Here is a 22,642-nt window from a genome sequence, read left to right as displayed (position 1 = left end):
CATTTTTAATAAATGAAATTGCAGAGATGTTTACAATTGACCTATTGCCAAAATTAGTGAAATATGTCACTGTGAGACTTACAGGAGAAATCACAGGCAAAAGTTATTTGGGTACACTTGATTTGGGGGTTCAGTAGTCAGGAGTATGCTTCTATAAAAGAATATAAATAGCCTGTTTTAATGTGTGTAAATACTTGAAAATTAAGAAGATGTTCTAAGAAGATACATTTTTCATTTATTTTGGTGAATGTTAAGAAAAGTGATAAAAATAATACTTACAGATTCCGCAACTTCTGACATCAAACATGCACACCTACTTACAGCCACACCTCTTCTCTCTCCTTTCTCCCACACAGAGAAGGGTCCCTCCTCTTTCCTAAGAGCAGGCCTTCCACCCATGTATCTCCTCCTGGTGAACACTTACAATGTAGGTTATCCCTTTTCTCCGTTTGATATTTACCCTCTCGCACTCAACAGGATTCTTTTCATTGGTTTTAAACATCAAGTTTCTCTTTCTATTCAAAGTCTTTCCCTCTTGATTCCATATTCCCTTCCAGCAGGGATCCTTTCTCCTTCCCTGAATTGTCCATGTGCTCCGTTTTTCTCACCACCAGTGTCCACACTGACCAGGCTTCTTCCTCCCTCAGCCTTCCAGTTGTTCTCTCTCAGCTCACCACTGCTCTCCAGGTCACTAAGCCACTCAAGGCTTTTTGCTAGATCTTTGCAGCAGCATTAGGTGTTGCTGACAAGTGCCTCCGTCCTGAAACATCTCTTCCTTTGGCTTCTCCGAATCCACCTACCATCCTAGCTAGCCTTTTTCTTTCTTTCTTTCTTTTTTTTTTGTACCTTATACTTTTTGCCAGCTATTAAATGTCTGAGTCCCTTCCATTGCTTCGCACATGCATTTTCCCTTTGCTGGGTTCTTCTTATTTGTGTCCTTGGAATCCAAGCTAAGTTATCACATTACCAGGAAGCCGTCCCTTAATGCTGGAGGAGGTGAGCTCTCTCCGCTACATGCTCCAGTAGCACCATGTCCCTCTCTGCTCTCAAACTTACCAAGTCATTTTCCATTTCTCTGGTGGTTGATTCATGGCAGACTCCACTCCCAGTCTGTAAGCTCTTTGAAGGTAGGCACTGTATCTGTTTTATTTCACTACATTATACTTAGTCCTTGCATAGTTCTTGGTACGTAAAGTGCTCAAAAAATTCTTTTTTCAAATGAATTACTTATCTCTATCAGAAGTTTCATTTTAGTTAAAATAAAAACTCATATCTAGGTTAATATGTTTTCTTTCACCAGAAGGTATTTCAAATGTACTTTAGTTTTTCATATAGATTCTATTGTAACAGTATAACAAACATCTTAAATTTTAAGTTTGATTTTATTAGCTAGGGTTCTCCAGGGAAACAATGAATAGGATGTATGTGTGTATATGTGTGTATATATATATAAAGAGATTCCTTATAAGGAACTGGCTTACGTGATTGTGGAGGCTGACAAGTCCCAAGAGCTGCAGGATGAGTCAGCAAGCTGGAGACCTAGTTCCAGTCTAAGTCTGAAGGTCTGAGAACCAGGATAATCAGTGGTGTAGTTCAAGTCTGAAGGCCCTTAGGCTTGAGGCACAGGAAGAGCCGATGTTTCAGCTTGAGTCCAAAGTCGGGAAAAAGGCAATGTCCCACTTTGAAGGCAGTCAGGCAGAAGGAAATCGCTCTTACTCCCTGACAGGTCAGCCTTCATTCTGTTCAAGCCTTCAACTGATTAGATGAGGCCCACCCACGCTGTGCAGGGCAGTCTGCTTTACTCAGTCTGCTGATTCACATGTTAAGGTCATCCAGCAACACTCACACTGACACACCCAGAATAATGTTTGACCACGTATCTGGAAACCCTGTGGTCCAGCCAAGTTGACACATGAACTATACCATCACATTGATCAAATTAAAAAATATCTTACAGTTTTCTACTTTCAGTCTTTTTTCTGTCACGTCAGCCTCTTGTGGTTGCCTTGTAATTTTCCTCAAATGCTGTAATTCACAGGGCATGTTTAATCTATGCCTAACTTTTCAGTACTTCCATGTGTTGAAGCTGCTTTTTCTGTCTAGTTTTCTGCAACTTTTCTGTAATGCCCAATGTTCTAGCTAGGTTTGTTCTTTTCATAGGGCAAATATACCCTCTGTGATGCTGTGACTTTGCTGATGTCCTTCTCCCTACTTTAATAAACCCATTTTCTCATGATCTTATCTTGTGCAAAACCCACCCAGCTTGTGAATTTCAAACACTGTTGTGAAATTACCTCCCAAAATTCTACAGCTGCTACTCTCTGTGCAACTGTCTTGACCCTGTTTGCACTTTATTGTAATTTAACCATTTTGTTCTGTTTCCACTGAGCGCATTTAAAGTGCTTCAGGACAGGAACAAATACGGGTATTCTTGTGAATGTGAGTATTCTGCAGTACTGTGCACATTATGTGCTACAATAAATGTGTTGAATGAATATTCAGTTTCTTTAACAGGTTTTTGAATTAACTCTAGGTATGTTGAGTGGGGTGTGCTTGGCCTGGCTCTGGTCTTCTTTCTAGGGAGCACATCTGCTTGTCTAATTTGTTCCCTTATTTCCAGTTGGTTGAAGTATTCCCAAGTGTTGGCTAACATTTGAATTCTTAAGAATTTGTTAGGGTTGGGAAATGGATTCTAGAACTCTTTTTGTAGTGAGTTTCACTTCCCTGAATGACATTCTTGCTTTTACTGTCTTATTAATTCAAAAGGAAATTGCATTTGTTTCCCTCTTACTTAGTTCAATTCAGCGGATCCTTGGTTGACACCCTTCCGTGAGCAAGGTGTTGCATCAGTATTGAGATTCATACAAAGAGGAATATACTAGAGTGCCTGCCCTCAGGGAGCTGGGAGTCTTTGGGGAAGGGAGGAGACAGGAGAAGGGAGTGTGCTTAGCTAAGGCTTATGCAGTTTAGAATGATGACTGTTTGGTGAATGATAATTTATATATAATACAGGTAAATAGACCCTTCCCCGTGCACTTTACAGCCCATTTGGGGCTACAGCTAAATAAATACAGATCAAGGGTAAATACTTTGAGAGGACCAGCCAGATGGTTAGGGAGGAACGTTTGGGGGACCTATAGCTCTGGCCTGCTTATATAATAATTTGGGTGAGACCCTGTTTTCTGATGTGATATGGACCAGTACTTGGTCAATTAATAGAAAAAGAATTATCATAGAATTGATATTTCAACCATTGCATTTTAACTTGTTTTAGAAATATACATTTATTTGCCAAGTTTTTGATCTGTGACCAAATTCTTTTTGATTCTGCATTTAGGTTCTCTCACTAGAGTTTGCTACCGTATTTTTTTTCATAACCACTCTGTATAGTATCCAGTTTTACTAAAAGACACAAAGGTAAGGCTTTAAAAAAGCTGTCAAATTACACAAAGCAAAGCAATTATAAAAGGTGGGAGGAAATCATAAAAATAGAAGGATTCTACCCTCAGGTTGCTTTGCAAGTCTTTCCAAAACCTTCAGTTGATCTTCTTAGAAACTATTGAATTTTTTCTGACTCATATATTTTTGCTTTATGTGGTGTTTAGCTAAGTTACATAATTACAGTAACTTGTACCAGTGGCATAAACCGGTGTGGGAACAAACACAGCTGACCCTTGGGACTCAAGCAAGCAAGTCAAGTGATGAGGACAGGAGTGTGCAGGCAAACCAGGGAGCAGGCTGCTGACTGAGAGTATGTGGCCTTGGCCGTCATTCGGCAGATTTTAGGATATGCAGAGTGTCAGGTAAATCTGGGAATCAGTTAATTGAAGGTCAGTTAAAAGCATTTCCAGGGCTTCCCTCGTGGCTAAGTGGTTGGGAGTCCGCCTGCTGATGCAGGGGACACGGGTTCGTGCCCCGGTCCGGGAAGATCCCACGTTCCGCGGAGCGGCTGGGCCCGTGAGCCATGGCCGCTGAGCCTGCGCGTCCGGAGCCTGTGCTCCGCAACGGGAGAGGCCACAACAGTGGGAGGCCCGCGTACTGCAAAAAAAAAAAAAAAAATCACTTCCAATATAAAATAGAGCAAAAAAGGGAATGAAATGTTGCCATTTGCAGTAACATGGGTGGACTTGGATGGCATTATGCTAAGTGAAATAAGTCAGACAGAGAAAGACAAATACTGCATGTTATCACTTATATGTGGAATTGAAAAAAAATACAACAAACCAGTGAATATAACAAAAAAGAAGCAGACTCAACAGATAAACCACAAACCTGGTGGTTACCGGTGGGGAGAGAAGGGGAGGGATGGGGGAGTAGGAAGTATAAACTGTTGGGTGTAAGATTGGCTCCAGGATGTATTGTACAACATGGGAAATATAGCCAATATTTTATAATAACTGTAAATGGAAAGTAACCTTTAAACATTGTATATAAAAAATAGAGCAACCGTACTGTAGGAACACAATATGCCTTCTAATCCCTTGTATATAAAATAGCTACCCTATTCTCCATAGCATTATCTTATTCTAGAATTTTTTGGCCTGTCATTATTGGTAACTTACCTTTAAATAAAGTAGCTGAGGTATAGTAGTTTTTTTTTTTTCTGTGAAGAGCCAGTTTCTTAGGATCACATCACTTCTTTTCTATATAGCAAATTTTTCTTTTTATTCTTCTCATTTTTTCTCTTGACTTTTTTCTCTATGATGTCAGATTTGTTTCTTATGATGCTTCAGACATTACTATCTTTGCTTGAACTCCTCAAAGAGAGATACGTATATGTGTTAGTGATTTGTAATTGATATTCTTTGCTTATAGATTTGATTTTTTGTTTCATATAGTATCCCGTTCCTAGGAATCATATTAAATTTTTTTCTTGCTATGTGGCTAATTATGAGTTGTGATTAGAAAAGAGACAATGTTATTTGCATTTGTCTTCATTTTTCTTACAGGAACTTGAATGCACTTTAAACATGAAATTAGCTTATCCTGCACTCTTCACTGTTTTAAATACTGTTTTCCTTGATTGTGAGATGTTTTCTTCTTACTCTCAAAATAATTTTTAAAAATGTTATTTTGCTTAAATTATTGTATCAGTCCACTTTTGCCAAGAAGACTGCTCTAACAAACAACCTTAAACTCTTAGTGGTTTATAGCAGTGAAGATTTATTTCTTGTGCACACAAGTATGGGCTGCTGGAAGCTGCGATTCTGTCCACAGCTCCATTCCACTTGGTGTCTGAAGGAACAGCCCTTATCAGGGACATGCATTTTCCTGACAGAGGGGAAAGAGCGGTGACCCAAACATGTGATGGCTCTGAAAGCTTTCCCTTGGACATGGTTCACTTTGCTTCTAATCACATCTCATGGGTCAGTGCAAGTCACCTGGTCAAACCTGATACAGCATGCCCCCCACCTGCTGCACTCTGAGCCACATGGCTGCTTACCACCGTCCTCCTACTGGGAGGGGAGTGGTGGATAAACTGGAGTGCTATGATCTGTCATAGTTATGTCTCATTTTAAGGATTTTGGGTTTTATTGTTAGTTCAAAATTAATAGATACAGTCGGTGAACTTTGCTGCGGAAATGATTTTTTTTTCCTGATTGTTTTAGTTTTGTGTATGGAGCTCTATAGACGTGATGTTGAGACTGATTCAGGATTTTAGTAAGGAGAAGTTAAGTGACAGGGTATTAAATATGGAATTTTCACTATTTCATTATATTTTCTTTTCTCCACCTTCGTCACTTGTCTCCTACTTCTATTGATTATTGAGTAGAAGTCCAAACTTCCCCCGCCCCACACGGGTATAGATTGTTTGAATTTGTAAGACCAAGCATTGTTTTGAAGATACTTCCTTTTGTGCTGATTACCCATTAGTCGTTTTAGCTAGATAATCTGGATTTTCGCAGCTTACTACCTTTTCAGTACAGTGAATTGGGCCTTTGCCAATTTAAAAATCGTGGTTTTTCTTACATAGTCCACATGTGGACAGCAGTCTGCCAAAAAAATAAACAAATACCAAGTTAAGTTACAGACAGATGCAGCTGAAATACCAAGTCACCCATGGCCTCTTCTGGAGTTATGTTTATTTGCACACAGTGAGGATTAGTATTTCTTTGCAAAACAAGAGACAGTTACTTTTGCTGTTTAGAAATAGCAGAACTGAACCTCAGATGCATGAGTTCAGGAAATCTATCCTAGTGAGGTGTGGTACTTCAGAAGGGACAATGGGCAAATTGTCAGAGAAAGTTGAGGTTTATACATAATGTCGGATGTCGAAGGGAGATAGGAAATTTAGTTACATCTCCTAGATATCCAGGAGTAAATGTTTTGAAATAGTGGTAGAATCAGAAAGGATTAGACTGGAAGGCATGGTTAGTTTATTTGGTCCTAACTGTGGTCACAGTATAGAAGCAGTCACATTGACAAAATCTTACCAAGTGGTGGCTTACATTATCTGATGTAATTTCCAAGGAGGGGCCCTCTGACCTCACAAGGTTGTATATTCCAGCTTTTCCTTGACAGCCCAGTTAAATGGGTCTCTCCATTCCATTCCTTCCGGTGGAGTGAGGCCCGAGAGGAAAAGCCGTGATCACATCAGCACGTAGGCGTACTTTTCCCTTCATATTCATTAACTCGGTTCTCATGAAGATGAGTTTATTTCACTTGTGCGTGAATCCAGCTCTGGAAGGAATGAGAGAATAAAGTTCACCTCAGTCATTTTCCAGACATAATAGGAGACTTGCCTAAGGGGAAAGAGCCCAAGAGTGAAAGCCAAAGCTGTCTTTTGACGGGGTATTATTTTTTTCTGCTTTATGGTTGAGGAAGTTGAGGCCCACAGGGATAAGGGAGATGCCCGCATAGCCGGAGAGTGGCAGAATAGTATCAGTTCCTAGATCCCACTATCCTCGGCCTCCTCCCTAGGCCTGGGTTCTTGCTCTGGAGCGGGGGCTGGGATTCCTTTGCCCACGGACTGATTCCCGTGGTGGAACTTCCCAGTCAGTGTGCTAAGGTACCCTGGTAAGTGAAGAATAGGTTCCTAGTGTGGTATGAGATATTGGTATTGATGATAGTATTTATTTATTTTTTTTTTTGCGGTACTCGGGCCTCTCACTGTTGTGGCCTCTCCTGTTGCGGAGCGCAGGCTCCGGACGCACAGGCCCAGCGGCCACGGCTCACGGGCCCAGCCGCTCCGCGGCATGTGGGATCCTCCCGGACCGGGGCACGAACCCGCGCCCCCCGCATCGGCAGGCAGACTCTCAACCACTGCGCCACCAGGGAAGCCCTGATGACAGTATTTTTATTTACACTAAGTTAACACATTCAGAATTCATGACAGTTGAATACGTCTGTTCGTAGGGCTATTCTCCTATAATTTCTGAATTCAGAAATGATTCTTTCAGTGCATACAAACTTCAGTGGAGCCCCCTGCCTCAAGAGAATGCTCTGTAGTGGCCGTACCACATGGCACTACCTCTGACTTTCCTGTTGAATCATCCCAGTCAGATTATTGCTTTTTTCTGGATTTGTTTGTCTTCATTACATAAGTTTGTTTCGGAAACTCTGACACTCAGAATTCTCAGAGACGTTTTTGTGTGTGTAAATTTGCATGTAAATCTGAATTCCATAATACGTGATGTTATCATAGTGATGACTAATAAAATCCAAGCCACCACTATTTTTTCCAGCTTTCCTAAGAAACATCAGAATTCTATGCTTTTGTTATCAGAATGCATTGGCTGTCCAGAGGAAGAGCTTTGCAAGTAATTTATTATCTAAAATAAATTTTTTTCCATTGGGGATTTTGAATGACTCTTACTTTGCAGACTTGTCGAAGAATAGAAATTAGCTTTAGGGAATTCCCTGGCGGTCCAGTGGTTGGGACTGTGCGCTTTCACTGCCGAGGGCCTGGGTTCGATCCCTGGTCTGGGAGCTAGGATCCCGCAGGCTGAGCGGTATGGCCACAAAAGAAAAAAAAAGAAAGAAAGAAAGAATAGTAATTAGCTTTAAAACGGCTGAATTGACTCATACTCTTAGGCCCCTGAGTGAAGGACCACATGAAAATACATTTATACATACAGAGAAGATACATGTTTAAAGCAAAAATGTGTCGTTGGTGTTTTAGTTTGAATCCTTAGGAAGAATTATTATTAAACGGAGTAACATCTGTGAACTCTTGAGGGAAAACTTCATCACCTTGTTCTCCTCCTTGACCCTTCTCCTCCTCCCACACTCCATATACAGTCTGTCAGGAAATGCTGTCAGCTTCTTTTCAGATCATACTCAGAATCTGATTACTTCTCACCATCGCCACCGTTTCCCTGCCATAATCCTCCCATGTCACCCCTGTCCGTGACTGGACTACTGTAATAGCCTCCCGCCAAAAGTAAATGAAGGCAGATATCACTGAACTTTTTACTAGTAAGTGCTTTTCTTCTGTAGACAGAAGCGTATTAGTGTTCTCTTTTACTATGCATATTTGTAACATATTGAGCAACTCTTATGAGTATAGCTTGTGCTGTGGGGATACACGGCAATTCTTGTTCACTTCCTTGAGGAAACCATCTTTGTTTGGGGAGACAACACATGAATGTCGTTGATCACATGAATTAAATGATGAAAACCACAGAAATAAATTACGGGTAAGTGTCCAGTTGAAGAACTCCTGGAACCTACATGAATTTAGTAGATTAGAAAAGGTTTCATGGAGGGTGAACGTGAACTGTGGCTCAGACGCTGCTGAGAAGTCGTAGCCGGGAGGCCAGGTGGCACCTTTGCAGTTGTACTGAGGAGGAATGAGTTCAGTGTTTTCTGAGAGGAGGTGTACCAGTTGGACTGAAGAACAGAAGGCAGGTTAACTCGAAGGATAGTTGGGGATGAGAGGATGAAGTGTGGGTTTAGATTACCAGTTGGTAAGCCATTGGAGCCGTATTTGGGACAGGACTGGTACCACATATTGAGAATCCTGAGCTGTTGGATACTGTGGGGGGAGCAGCAAATATTATTGTCAGGAAATCTTTTTTTTTTTTTTTTTTGGCTGCACCGTGTGCCCTGTGGGATCTTAGTTCCCCAACCAGGGTTTGAACCCGTGCCCCCTGCAGTGGAAGCACGGAGTTTTAACCACTGGACGCCAGAGAAGTCCCAGGAAATCTGTTTGTTTGTTTTTATTTATTTGTTTGTTTGTTTTGGTTGCGTTGGGTCTTTGTTGCTGCACACAGGCTTTTTCTAGTTGTGGTGAGTTGGGACCACTCTTTGTTGCAGGCTTCTCATTGCAGTGGCCTCCCCTGCCGCGGAGCACAGACTCTAGGCGCCACAGGCTTCAGTAGTTGTGGTGCACGGGCTCAGTTGCTCCGCGGCATGTGGGATCCTCCCAGACCAGGAACCCGTGTCCCCTGCACTGGCAGGCGGATTCCCAACCACTGCGCCACCAGGGAAGCCCCAGGAAATCTTAAGGAGAGCTTAGAGTGTGCTTTGGAGAGCATGATGGGTGTAGCTAGAGTGACTCACTGTCCTGGCCTGCCCAGGACTCTCTCAGTTTCAGCACTGAAAACCGCATGTCATGGAAACCCCTCAGGGAAAGTAGATGGTTGGTCACTTAAGGTATAGTATAGATCAGATGAGCAATTGGTACCTGAGGTCCAAACCAGAGTAAAACATTAGCACGTTAGCAAGTGAACAGAGCATGACAGTCAGAAATCCAGAGCAGTTCAGAGCTCTGGTAGGCAGGCCGTGGAGTTGAATTATATGTTGGCTGACACCATTTCAGCCAAATGAAATTGAGCATCGTCATAGCAACTTAGCTTATGTGACAGTCTAATGGAAACAAATTTGGAAAAATAAATATTTTAATCACTGACTTTCAAGTTTTGTTTAATAGTAATACTAATAATGATAGCAGTACTTATCATTAATGAATACTTAACTTGTGCCAGGCACCTTGCTAGATTTTACAAATATTCTCACCTTTAATCCTCACAACCAGCCTATGAGATAGGCAGCATTATTTTCTCCATTTTATAGATGAGGAAACTGGTGGTTTGAGAGATGAAGCTGTTTGCTCAGTTCCACAGCTCATTAGTCATAGAAGGAGACTTGAACCGTGGCCATCCCAAAGCTCTTAGTTACTATTTAGTACCAATTCCTGGTGTCACGGAACCCGGTTTGTTTATTATTTACTTTTTCCTTTTACTACAAAAGTAATACTTGTTAACTCTAGAAAAATTGAAACATGTGGGCTAGCAGGAGACTATGCAAAATACAATTTCCTCTGTTTAGAAACAAAGTCTGTTGACACCTTTGTTCATATCTTTTTTTGGGGGGGCACATTGATATATGTTTTTTTCTATACAAATGGCATTTGATAAATCTTTTAAAGCCAATTGTTAGACATTTATTCTTTTTCAACTTATTTTGTTGGATGTTTAGGCTGTTGTAGCTTTTTGATATTACAAACAGCTCATAGTAGACATAATTAGCTGAAGACGTTATACAAATAAAATAAAGCAAAATGAAACAAAACTGAAGAACACAAAAAATTCATAATGATGGACAATAATGCAGGAGATGCATAACAGTTGTAAAATCGCTCTCTCTGTTGTATCCGGATCACCAATACAGGGAAAACCAGTGACTAAGGAATATTTGCTTCTGAACACACCATGATGTTGAACAGCTTTCTTTCAATTAAAGTTGAATTTTCAGTGAAGTCACCTAGAGCTCATGACAGGAACCATAAGCAGGACCCCAGCCCCCAGGCAAAGTCCCAGGAAGGCGCTTAATCCCTAAAATGTAAATGCAAGGGGTGACTCTGCTAGGAGGAACTGTGTTCAGGGGAATAAGCCACAAACCCAGTGACCAGAAACCATAGCTGAAATAAAGAGAAGTAAATTTAAGGATCAGAATATTAAAACAGTTATCAAAGCTGGAGGTCATGGCCAGCCTAATGACCACTGGGAGTTGATGCTCAGTCCCGTAGTGTTAGGTCAACGCTGTTTAAATCCTTCTTGCCAAGGGGCCGGAGATTGGGCCTGGGATGAACCTACAGGTGGGGAAAATCACCCCAGAGAGTTTGAGAGCGCTCCAGGGATTAGAAATCTGGTAGGTTCTAACAATCAGAGGTTTTGAAGAAGGAGAATAATATAATGAAAGGTTGTTGAGTGATTAAATCAGTAAGGAAGCAATTTAACAGGATACTTCTTACAATAATTTTATTGTGGTGGCAAATGAAAAGGAAGAGGCTCTTGGTCTGGGTAGTGGTAGGAATTATATGTAGAGAGATATCTAGATATCTATCTGCATTAAATAAATAGATTGGAGCAATACCTGTCATGACATTCCTCTTATCACATGTTTGGCATACGGATAGAACATGTACTTGATCCTTGGAGCTTGTAATGCAGCCATTACTTTTGTTAAATTGAAGTTTTAACTGGTATGTTAAAATTTTCTTTTATTACAGAACCCCTAAATAGTCATGTTGTGTCTTACGATTGCTGTTTAAGTTAATACTATCATGTTTTACAATTAAAAATGATTATCTTCTCTTGGTGCTATGAAGGTCATTCATTGTAAAATGAATGAGTAATATGCTGGAAAGACATTTCAGTTAACTTTCTTGGATATTGATCAGATAACCACTAAGGTTTATGATTATCTTCTGAAATCTTCATTAGGTGAGCCCTTTGTTGCTTTGGTGACTCTTTTAGCAAGTAGTTTCCAAAACCTGGAAAGTGCCGCTTCTGAGTTAATTGAAAAAGAAATCTTTCTTTTGCTGAGTGTCCACATTAGTTTTTGTTTGTTTTTGTTGCATTAAAAGTAACAGCTAGTGGGAAGCAGCCGCATAGCACAGGGAGATCAGCTCGGTGCTTTGTGACCGCCTGGAGGGGTGGGATAGGGAGGGTGGGAGGGAGGGAGACGCAAGCGGGAAGAGATATGGGAACATATGTATATGTATAACTGATTCATTTTGTTGTGAAGCTGAAACTAACATACCATTGTAAAGCAATTATACTCCAATAAAGATGTTAAAAAAAAAAAAAAAGAAAATGAAATCTGACAAACATATAAGACAATCGAGAAAAGAGACTGTTGGCAAAGAGAGTAAGAAAGCCATTCCAGAAAAAAAAAAAAAAAGTAACAGCTGTATAGAAGTTAACTGTGTTCTTAATTAGAAATAACTCTCTGTGTTTCTGGAGGTATGAAATTCATGAACTTCCAAGAATGCTGTAAAATATTACAGGAACTTCATTTAATCAACTGCAGCTAATGGTTAATGTGCTTCATTGCTTTGAACTTATGAGTCAGTCCTCCCTTACACAGTATTTGATAAATATGATCATAATTTCTGCCTCATCCGTGGAATTTTCTAATATTTATTGTTTTTAAAATTGCATTTTTAAATTGCAAAGTAATCTTTGTTGTAAGAAGAAACTAAAACAGTATTCAATATAGACTCCTACTTCTCCCAGCCTCAAAATGATAACTTTATAACAGTTTGATGCATATTTTCCAGTTTTTCATGGGGTTCTGCTTGTGTATCCATACATATATATACACGCATACATTCATTACAGATTTCTCCTCCTCCTCTGTCTCCCCCTCCCTCACCTAGGTGCTATGGTATTGCCGGAGGAGAGGAGCCTTTGTTCTGTGTTCTTCGCTTTATTGGATTTCACTCCTGGGTGGAGCTTATTGTCCTTCTTCTTTCCCTCACTTGCCCACCGCAATTCAGGTTATGCTTTGCTTCTCTTTATCCTCAGCAGCTAAGCTAGGAGCCCTCCCAGAACAAATCCTCAACTGTGTAAAAGACATCAATTCAGAGTGTTTCTCCTAGGGACTGCCGGCTAAGCAGCCCCAGTTCTGGCTTCCCTGGTAATTGGCCCCAGGCCTAGAGGGGCTTTTTTTTTTTTTTCTTCGGTATGCGGGCCTCTCACTGTTGTGGCCTCTCCCGTTGCGGAGCACAGGCTCCGGACGCGCAGGCTCAGTGGCCATGGCTCACGGGCCCAGCCGCTCCGCGGCATGTGGGATCTTCCCGGACCGGGGCACGAACTCGTGTCACCTGCATCGGCAGGCGGACTCTCAATCACTGCGCCACCAGGGAAGCCCCAGAGGGGCTTTTTGTATCGTTGGTTCCAAGTATGAAGTTTCTCTGGGGTTTCCTTGGGTTATTCTTTGCTGCATTCCTCTTCTCAGTCTGTTATGGGTTGAGATTTCTTCTGCGTTAGCAACCCTGGCTAATTTGTTCTTCTAGAATTTTCTAAAAAATGGTGGTATGTTAAGGGTGGAACTTGCTTTCTTTTTTCTTCTGTCATTTTAGTGGGATTTAGGTACATGTGATGACCCAGTCAATGTTTTGAACCTCCCAGGTACCTAGTGTTTTTTCTATTCCCGGTCCAGCTTTTTGGAAATTCTTTCAGGGTTCATTTGCAGTTCCTCTGGTTTGTGTTATAACTTGAAAGTTTTCTTCTTTCAGTTTTGCATTTTATATTAATTATAATTAAGTCATTGATATCTCATTGCTCTCTGTTTGGGTTCAGAAATGACACCATTACTTAACAAATTTATTTTCTACTGCATTTATGGACCTCCACAAGGTGTTACTGCATAAAGCCAATTAATGATGCAAAATTTAACTTTTAGAAATTTAAATAATTATCCTTATTTCATTTGGTAGGTATAAATATCAGTATCTTTAATATATATTTGTAGTTTATTTGCCAGGTGACTAAATATTGTCAGTTTCCTTTTTCAGTGTTCAGATCAAGTGGAGATATAAAAAATGGAGCAGTAACTTTTCATGAGCCCATGATACTCAGTGTATCTTAAAAATGATTTCTTAGTTACTATCAAAAATGAATGATTTAGCTTTTTTTATTATTGAGATATATCGGTCATATAACAGCACATATTTTTAATTTTGTCTCAGGAAGGAGAAAACATTTTCTATTTGGCAATTGAAGATATAGAAACAGATACAGAGCTTCTGATTGGCTACCTGGATAGTGACATGGAGGCCGATGAAGAAGAACAGCAAATTATGACAATGATCAAAGAAGAGGAAGGTAAAAATTCTAAAGGACAATCAACAGCTGGCAGAAAAGGTATTACCTCTAATTGATGGTCCGAGAGAATGAAAATTGTAGGAGAAATAAAGTTTGAACTGTGCTTGATTATAATTGCAATATAATAGGGTGTTCTCAAAATAAAGTTAGTTGTTGTCAGAACTCTCGGAGGATATTCAGTTGCGTGCCTCTCTTCCAGCAGGAAGGGAATGATGGGCTGGGGTGGGTGATGGACGTGCCCTGTAGGACTGCCAAGGTCAGCGGCAGCTCCCAGCTTTCACTGCTCTCACTGGTGGGTAGCCAGTAATGAGGATTTTTGTACTCCAGCCCCGAGTCTGCCATTCATGCATGTTATAACCAGGCAAGTCACTAACTCTGAGACTTTACTTTCTCATCTGCACATGGGGAAAGGTGAGTGCAGGGGTCTTGCTGGGCCCTGTGGGATTATTCCTGGGCTTCACTCTTAAGATCCTTTGAGAATCTGGACCATCTGGAAATCTTTCTTTGTTCTGATCATAGAGGCCTACAGCATTGCTGGGTTGTTCTAGTAGGGTAACCAAAAATGTATGATGACCATAGGTAGACTTGCTTAAATCAGCCCTGCAATCTAGGAGATAGATGTCACTTGTTTGTCATCTGCCAGGGAATAGTCAATTGTTATTAGGGCTTGTTTCTGTTTTGTTGTGTTTTACTCCTGATGGGCTTTGAGGGAAATGTGAATGGTGTTAAGGGCGTTCACATTTTGTAAAAGGTTGATACTTACTATAGAGAATTTTTCCATTTTGCTTAACAAAGCCACTTCAGAAGTGACACTGGTTTCTTTAGTCACTGTGGTATTAATGTCTTTTATATGAATTTTCTATTCTAACTGTATGTCATTGGCTGAAAAAGTATGAGTATTCCCAGTATTGCCAGATTATGCTTCTGTTTCTTTATTTTAGTTGGAGTATTTAAAAGGAAGATGAGGACAGGCTATCTGTTTTGTCTTTCCAAATACGCATTATGCTGTTTGGAATGTCAGATTTGGGGTGATGGGAATTATTTCTGTACTATTCTATGTTTTCTTTATTTTTGTATTTATTTTCAGCGTTGCCCCCAGGGTATGGTATTACTGTGTCCACTATTTTACCTTAAAAATAAGTCTCCTACTTATTACTACCCTGATTTTTCTTTATTAACAAAATATCAATTTCTATTACTTTGGTAAGAAGAATCAACAGAAACTTACACAAATTCTTAGAACATATGAATCATGTGCTTATATTGTTGATATTTTCAGTTTAGAATTCAGTTTTGTTTATAAAAGCAAAATATAAAACCCAAAAAACAAACAAACAAAAACCCCCCAAAACAGAAGCAAAACCAACCAAACAGTGATCAAAAGAAACAAAGAATCCACTCAAATGTCAAACAATGGAGAGTTTGGTTAAATAAGTAAATTATGGTACCTTAAGTTTAAAAAAAATTTGACTTGAGAAAATATTAAATGGAAAAAAGAGCAATACATGAAATTGCATAAAAAGTATGATCATAAAGGTTCTTAGACTGCACATGAAATATGAATGCACAAAAGACAACTCAGGCATGGAAATAGATTACAGCAGTTGTCTCTTCATGGTGGGGTTATTGGTGATTTTTATTCTCTTCATATTTTCTGCATTTTATCTAAATCTAACCTTGGGACTTCCCTGGTGGTCCAGTGGTTAAGACTTCTCCTTGCAGCACAGGGGGTGTGGGTTCGATCCCTGGTTGGGGAGCTAAGATCCCATCTGCTTCGCAGCCAAAAAACTAAAACGTGAAACAGAAGCAATATGGTAACAAATTCAATAAAGACTTTAAAAATGGTCCACATCCAAAAAAAATCTTAAAAAAATTAATCTTATTTGATAACCAGAAAACATATGTAATTTAAGAAGCACACTTTGAAAAATTTGGGTAGAGCCATGAGAGTCCATATAGGACTGACAGCCAGAGAGACAGTGGAGCCTCACTCCGCCTCCTGTAATGAGTGCTGTTTTTATGACCTTGGCCTTTTTTCATATATATGTGAGATTCCCCTTGGTAATTCAACATAGTTCCCCTTGGTTGAGTTTTTCTCTTTTTGCAGCTAAAAGTGAACTCAGGATAACCTGTTTCAGGGAAGACTTTGCCGTTGCAATTCAACATTTGTTATAACTCTTTGATGTGAAAAGTTAATGTTACAGGGTGAATTAAAAATTGATTTTGATTTGTATTAATTTGGTGAAACACAAGTTAAATGATTTAAAAAATAATGTATTCTAGTAACACTTCCTATTATTTTTCATGGGCAACCTATTCATACTCATAGAGATAATAAAAATTTACTAATCTGGTACCATTAAGCACAATTAATTTTGATTTTAAAATGAGGGCAAAACTGAGCAGTTCTTGGCTCTTCGCAGGTCGCTTTGGCTGTAAAGAGGACTATGCCTGTCCCCAGTGTGAATCGAGTTTTACCAGTGAGGAAATTCTTGCTGAGCATCTTCAGACATTGCACCAGAAACCCACAGAGGAGAAAGAATTTAAGTGCAAGAGCTGTGGGAAGAAATTCCCAGTTAAACAGGCTTTGCAAAGACAGTGCGTACATTCAAGAGTATATCTAAAATTATAAGCTCACACGTTGTTTAACTGTTTCATTCCGTTTGTCTTATAGTTTCTAACCTGTGTGCGTGTGTGATGGTGTGTGTAGAAATTAAGCATTCTCTATTGTCACTGTCATAAACTTCTCTTACTATATATAGTACATTGGTTTTTGAAACATTCTGATTATGAAGTTTAACAAGTAAACATTGTTTATGCTAATCAATCTTTGTCCATTTAATAACTTGCCATTAAATATTAAGCTCATTGGTGTACTAATTTGAAATCTGATATGCGTAATTTAGCTAGTGCTTTGAGGTGGCAGATCAAGTTTCAGCAGTCTGCATTCGATATTCCCTCTGAAATCTGTAAAAAAAAAAAGAAAAGAAATAGTTTAAGAAATGGAGAGAGTTCAGAGTATGAAGAATACAGGGCCATTTTGGGAAGCACTGTTTATTTCCTAGCGATGTTGCAGAAATAATTTAAAGATGAATATGTACAAGATATGATGATGAAATGAATTAAATGGTCCCAATCATTGCTCTGCACCCTTTATTATTTTAAATATATTAACAGCATATTAAGTTATCCTTTTACTTAAGTATTGTACAGTATCGTGAATTATTAAAAATGAGAAAGTGGATACATATATTTATAAACTTATTTTTAACAGAATGTCACCTTGCATATGAGCAAGAAATCTTTAACATAGGCTTAATGTTTCATTTTTTAATTCGTTAAAGTAAAATTCTGAAACATGCTGTATTTCATATTAAGACAGTTTTCATATATGCATCCACTTTTGTTTATGAAATTTGAGATGAAAAATTTCTGTTCAAAACTTAAACTTAAAACTTGGAAATTCTCTTATACACTCTTTAAAAAACCAAGCAAGGGCTATATAGTTTTTAATGAATAGATTTTAAAACTGCATTCTAGTCAGCTTTTATTCAATTTAGTATTACATATGCTACACCAAACATACTTTTGCTGAGCTGAGTCTTATAGTTCAACTGCAGGTGCTACTTAAAAGTTTAAAGGGCAAAAGGCAGAATGAAAGGAGAGATCATGAATGTGACTTCATTCAAAGTAGAGATATTTTCATAAGTCTTTGTCTTAGACTTCCAGTTTTTGTTTTTTGTCCATTTCCCCTCAGTGTTCTTCAGTGCTCAGCGAAAAGCAGTCTGAAGGATTCTTCACGAAGTTTTCAGTGCTCTGTTTGCAATTCTTCCTTCAGTTCAGCGTCAAGGTTTTGTATCTGAGTTATCAGATGGCTGTTATATAGTTGCGGGTCATCATAGGCGTGCATGCTTTCATGCTTCTTAGTGATTTAGTATCATATGGCTGCAGAATTTCAGTGCTTTCCTTCCTACCTGCCTAGGTAACACTTGTAATGACCCTGAAACTCTACTGGGGAGCATGCATTACAAAAGCCAGCCTGGATGTTAGAAGTTTGTAGGTGTCTTCACCATTTCTTCTCCCTGTTTCCCATTCCTGGTTGTCTTGTAGTTTTGAGCAGCACCAGGAGACTTGCCGGGGAGATGCCAGGTTTGTGTGTAAGGCTGACAGCTGTGGAAAGAGACTGAAGAGCAAGGATGCCCTGAGAAGACACCAGGAAAACATCCACGCCGGTGAGAACTCATCAGAGGGTTGTTTTCAAAGGGGCTTCCTCTCCCCAGGCCACAGCGATCTGTTTTTAATTCTCACTCTTGAGGAGAGAGCTTGCTTTTCCATTGTATTTCACACAGATGTAGAGCTCTGGAAATGGAATTTTTTTCTTCCACTGAGCACTATTTCTTTTTGATTTCAGCAATATTCGTCATTTTTCCTATCTCTGAATTAATCATAACTGGAAACCTAAGCTAGAATCTAGTTGTGCTTGGTAGCCAGGTACATTAAGAATTAATGTTTTAAATAATAATTTTAATATTTTAGCATGTGAAATTTCTCTTTTAGATATATTTTAAGACTGTTAAGTGATGCCCTTCTGCCTTAATATTTTTACAGTAAAATTCCATTTTTAAAAATCCTTATATTTCTTCTATATTGGAGAAAATTACTGGCTACATTTTGACATGCTAATTGAATATATTTGGATTTATAAAGTAGATACTATTTGAATTCCTTCTAATGGCTAGCTAAACAATAAGACAAATAGAAAATTTGTCACTTAGATTTCATCTGCTTAGCACATGGTAAATGTATTTTGACTTTAGGGATTGAATCTGTTGCACTAAATAGAACAGATGATTATTGTCAGAGTTAATGTTTTCTTTCTTCAGTGTCTTTTCCTTAAAGGAGGCTGAGGTTCATGGCACTCCTCTTATCCTTCTATACTTACATTTTTCTCATGTGTTTACTTTTGCCGTTGGCTTCTGGGTGGAAATGTCTTTCTGCAAATGAGGAAAGTGTTATTTCTTTTCTCCTATCCTGTTTATTCTCACATTCAGGAGAAAAGAATAACCGGTACTCGGTTTCTGTTTCCTATACTTGTTCATTGTCCAAAAAGTGTCTCTTTTAATGCTAGTTACAACTTCGCACCACCAGTTTGGGCTGCACGCTCAGTACAAGCCATATTTGAAAGCTCAGGGTGGCTGAAGGTATGGGCTTGTGAAATGTGGCTTCAGAATGGTGCACATCACTTGGACTTCACAGTCTTCTGATTTCTTTCTTTCCTTTTGAAGGATATAGAGAAGATGACATTTTTCTGAATTCTTTCTACTTGGGCCTTTCCCGTCTTTGCAAAAGGCAATCATAACTTTTTGATAGACCTGTCTCTTCCTAGTTTTCGTTTTTTTAAAGCTGTTATGTTTAAAATGCTGTTCTTAATTTTCTCCATCTTTGTCTGCAATGTATTATAACAAATCTTTCATGTCATTTTTAAAGTTAACTTTGCTGAACTAAGTAAAAAAACAGATGCACACTGAAACTCTGGAAACTTGCATTCTTGTTATTGGGCATGTGGTCTTCAGACTGTGCTGGAAGCATAATTTCTTTGAGGCTTCTTGTAGTTGGTCTTGGATATTAAAATATTACTGATTCTGAAAACTTACGGTGATTTTGTAGGAAATAACGTAAAAGGAAGTTTCTTATTTTTCTGTGTTGTGGATCACATAAAATATGAAACTTACTGTATTTCAGCCAGAGGCCACCATGGATACTTTTTGCTGGAACTGGTGCTCAATCGGTCATTCATAGCCCCTCTCTTGCTTTTTCCCTTGCGTCTGTTAGCTACACAGACATTTGGGGAAAGAATATTCCATATTCGGAATAGCGAAAAAAGCAGTGTTCATACGCATGGTCGTAGAACGCTTTACTGTAGAAAGACAAAGGTATTTAAGGAAAGAGAAGATCTTGCAGCTTTTACCACCGACAATGACAAATGTTCCTCGTTAGATGATATGAATTGAAGATGCTGAGAAGAGAGAAGCTGAATTTTTAAATATGGATCACATTTTTCCATAGAAACTGTAACATACGGTGGGTAGGTTCTCAGACTAGCTCCTAGAAGCACACTTAACCCACATAGTGCTGAAACTCGCAGTACTTAAGTGACTGCGTATTCAGTACAGTTGTATTAATTTTCAGTGCATCTCCTACCTTTTTAAGTAATGTGTTCCTGACTGTTTTTGAAAGCTGAATCAGAAAGTCAAATGTCAGACTTAACCTGAATACAGTAAAACTAAAATGGTATAAAGTCTAGCTGTGGCTTTGTAGATGCTCTTGTCCTTGATCCTGGGGAAGCTTATAGGGTGACCTTCCCAGTTACTCAAGAGGAAACAGTGAAGGGTCTAACTTCCTTAATTCACCTTAACCATCTTTCTCTTTTGATTTCGATTCTGCGGATGCTGACATAGAGATTTTGTATATATGGGAAATAACATTTATCTACATTCTCAGGCAAACAGTCATAAACTTTTCCCATGTTTCTTCTCTGAGGAACTAGGATTCCAGTCCTAGGATGAAGAGTAGAAGCTATAGGAGGAGAGAAGAGATTGAAGAGTAGGGATGGGGGTTTGGTGTATTGCCTGTGATTCTAGCTGGAGGAGCCATGGCAGGAGTATTGGGATGAGGTGAAACAGGTGGTTGTGGAAATGTCACTTCTCTTTCTCTTCTCTCCCTCAAGCCTGACCTACCTTCTGGGAAAGAATAAGGTCTAGTCTCAGAGAGCAGCTGAGTTGAGGGATAAGCTAGGGAAATAAAGGATTGTGGGTTAAAGGAGGGACATACCCGCTGGTGCAAGCTGGAGAAGAGGGAATATTCTTTCTCAGTGGCCCCTCATGTATAATAGATATGGATGGAGAGTTGATGACCACATGCATGCTGTCGGATATTCATTTTCCTCGGGAGAATTTTCTCCTTTAGTAGCCATATTACTTGTCAATCACCAAGAAAATTTTTCTTGGCTGTACTGTTTGGCATGCTAAAAATAGTGCATTATATGAAATCCGTATCTTGAATGATAAGACAAAAATTAATCTCTTCCTTTTTCTGAAAGTATTGCTGTCTCGTAAACGCAGTCTTTTAATCAAGTCATTTTGTAATCGTGTTTTCTACTGATTTTAGATTTCTTTCAAGAAAATAGAGGAGTGAGGTCGTGGATGAGGTTGAGGTTTTGGCAGGAATAGCCATGGATTAGTCATTTTGGGGGCCAGGCAGTGGCTGCATGGTGGTTCCTTTTATTATTTGTTTACTTTTTGAGTATTTGTAGTCAATCAATTAAAAATTGAAAAACCATTCTGTGGTTACTTATGATCGTGCAGATGATATTGCTATTATATCGTATTTGAAAATCTTGTTTTGTTGAGTCTTTTGTTTTTTATAACCACTGTGAAATGTGAAATTTGAAATGGTCTACTATAATTATAATCACTCTATAAGAAGACAAAACTGAGCTTTGTTTTGATTTGTAAAATAATATGAATGCCAATATAATGTTTCATTGTTCTTGATTTTACCTTATTCTGGTTTTTAACATTAATATGATAAATCATATACTCTCAGATCTTTGCAGGCTGATCGAGTCTAGTGCTGAAAAGCATAATCTCTGAATTCCATTTTTAAAAATCCAGCTGATTAAATCAAATATTCTGTTAAAATTTAAAGCAAGTAGCAAAATCAACTTACGAGTTAATAAATACAGGTTTTCTTTTACGTACACATTTGATTAATTTTAAGTTTTCACGGAAGTGTGCTTTTCTCTTTTAATACTAAATTAGAACGTGGAAAGGTGAAAGGCCCATTTTATATATGTAGAAAGTGGTATACCAAGCTGAATATTTCTCAGATTTTGAAAGCGTTTAAAATGTAGCCTCTTCTTTTTTTATATATATATATATATATATATATATCTGCAACACTGAAAATTTTGGAGTTGTAAGTTAAGAAGATGAAATACCTGTTTAGAAATTATAAATCACCTAGAAACACTGTATCTAATACTCCTCTTAATATTCTCATATAAATCATGGTGGTATTTTATTTTATTTTGTTTGTTGTTTTTGTTTAGGGGATCCTAAGAAAAAACTCATATGTTCAGTGTGCAATAAAAAGTGTTCTTCAGCGTCAAGCCTGCAGGAACATAGGAAGGTCAGTAAGATAAAGACTAATGCTCATCATAGTGTAAGATCTTTTAGTCATTTATAGTGCCGGCCATGAAAATTTTTAGCTGATTTTTATATTGTAAAGACAGAGTTTTGTCATTAATTTAACTACTAACATATTCTAAAATGCAAGACTGATATGCAGAAGAGTGAACTCTCGCAAAAGAATATTTTGAGTTGTTTATTGTTGTTCAGAATTAGTAGAAATATTTCTCCAACACAGTATTGTGTCTGACGGACACCTCATACTGGTTTCAAGCTTTCCCAGTTGCTGTTTGCTCAGGAAATACTATATATTTGAGGAAACCATATATTTTTGTGTATTTATGATATGCTCTGCAGTGACATTTAGCTTAAAATGGGTGCATATTATAGTTAAGT

At 38.7% G+C, this 22,642-nt stretch overlaps 1 protein-coding gene across 2 annotated transcripts in view; it reads left to right on the top strand.

The window, feature by feature from the left end:
- Positions 1–22,642, top strand: part of PRDM5 (PR/SET domain 5) — a 220,956-nt gene that overhangs the window by 86,361 nt on the left and 111,953 nt on the right. Inside the window, exons 4-8 of one of the 2 annotated variants that reach the window (XM_027103617.1) lie at positions 13,922–14,096; positions 16,481–16,655; positions 17,815–17,907; positions 18,168–18,289; positions 22,168–22,247. In XM_027103617.1, the coding sequence (XP_026959418.1) occupies positions 13,922–14,096; positions 16,481–16,655; positions 17,815–17,907; positions 18,168–18,289; positions 22,168–22,247 (645 nt within the window). The remainder of the gene's footprint in view (positions 1–13,921; positions 14,097–16,480; positions 16,656–17,814; positions 17,908–18,167; positions 18,290–22,167; positions 22,248–22,642) is intronic. The other variant, XM_027103618.1, reaches the window with a different exon arrangement.

Source organism: Aethalodelphis obliquidens, unplaced genomic scaffold (genome assembly GCF_003676395.1).
Source record: "Aethalodelphis obliquidens isolate GAN/ISIS:26980383/991018 unplaced genomic scaffold, ASM367639v1 scaffold6, whole genome shotgun sequence".
In the NCBI taxonomy this organism is placed as follows: Eukaryota; Metazoa; Chordata; class Mammalia; order Artiodactyla; family Delphinidae; genus Aethalodelphis; species Aethalodelphis obliquidens.
The sequence above is the reverse complement of the archived record's forward strand: the minus strand, read 5'-3'. Positions and strand labels throughout refer to the sequence as shown.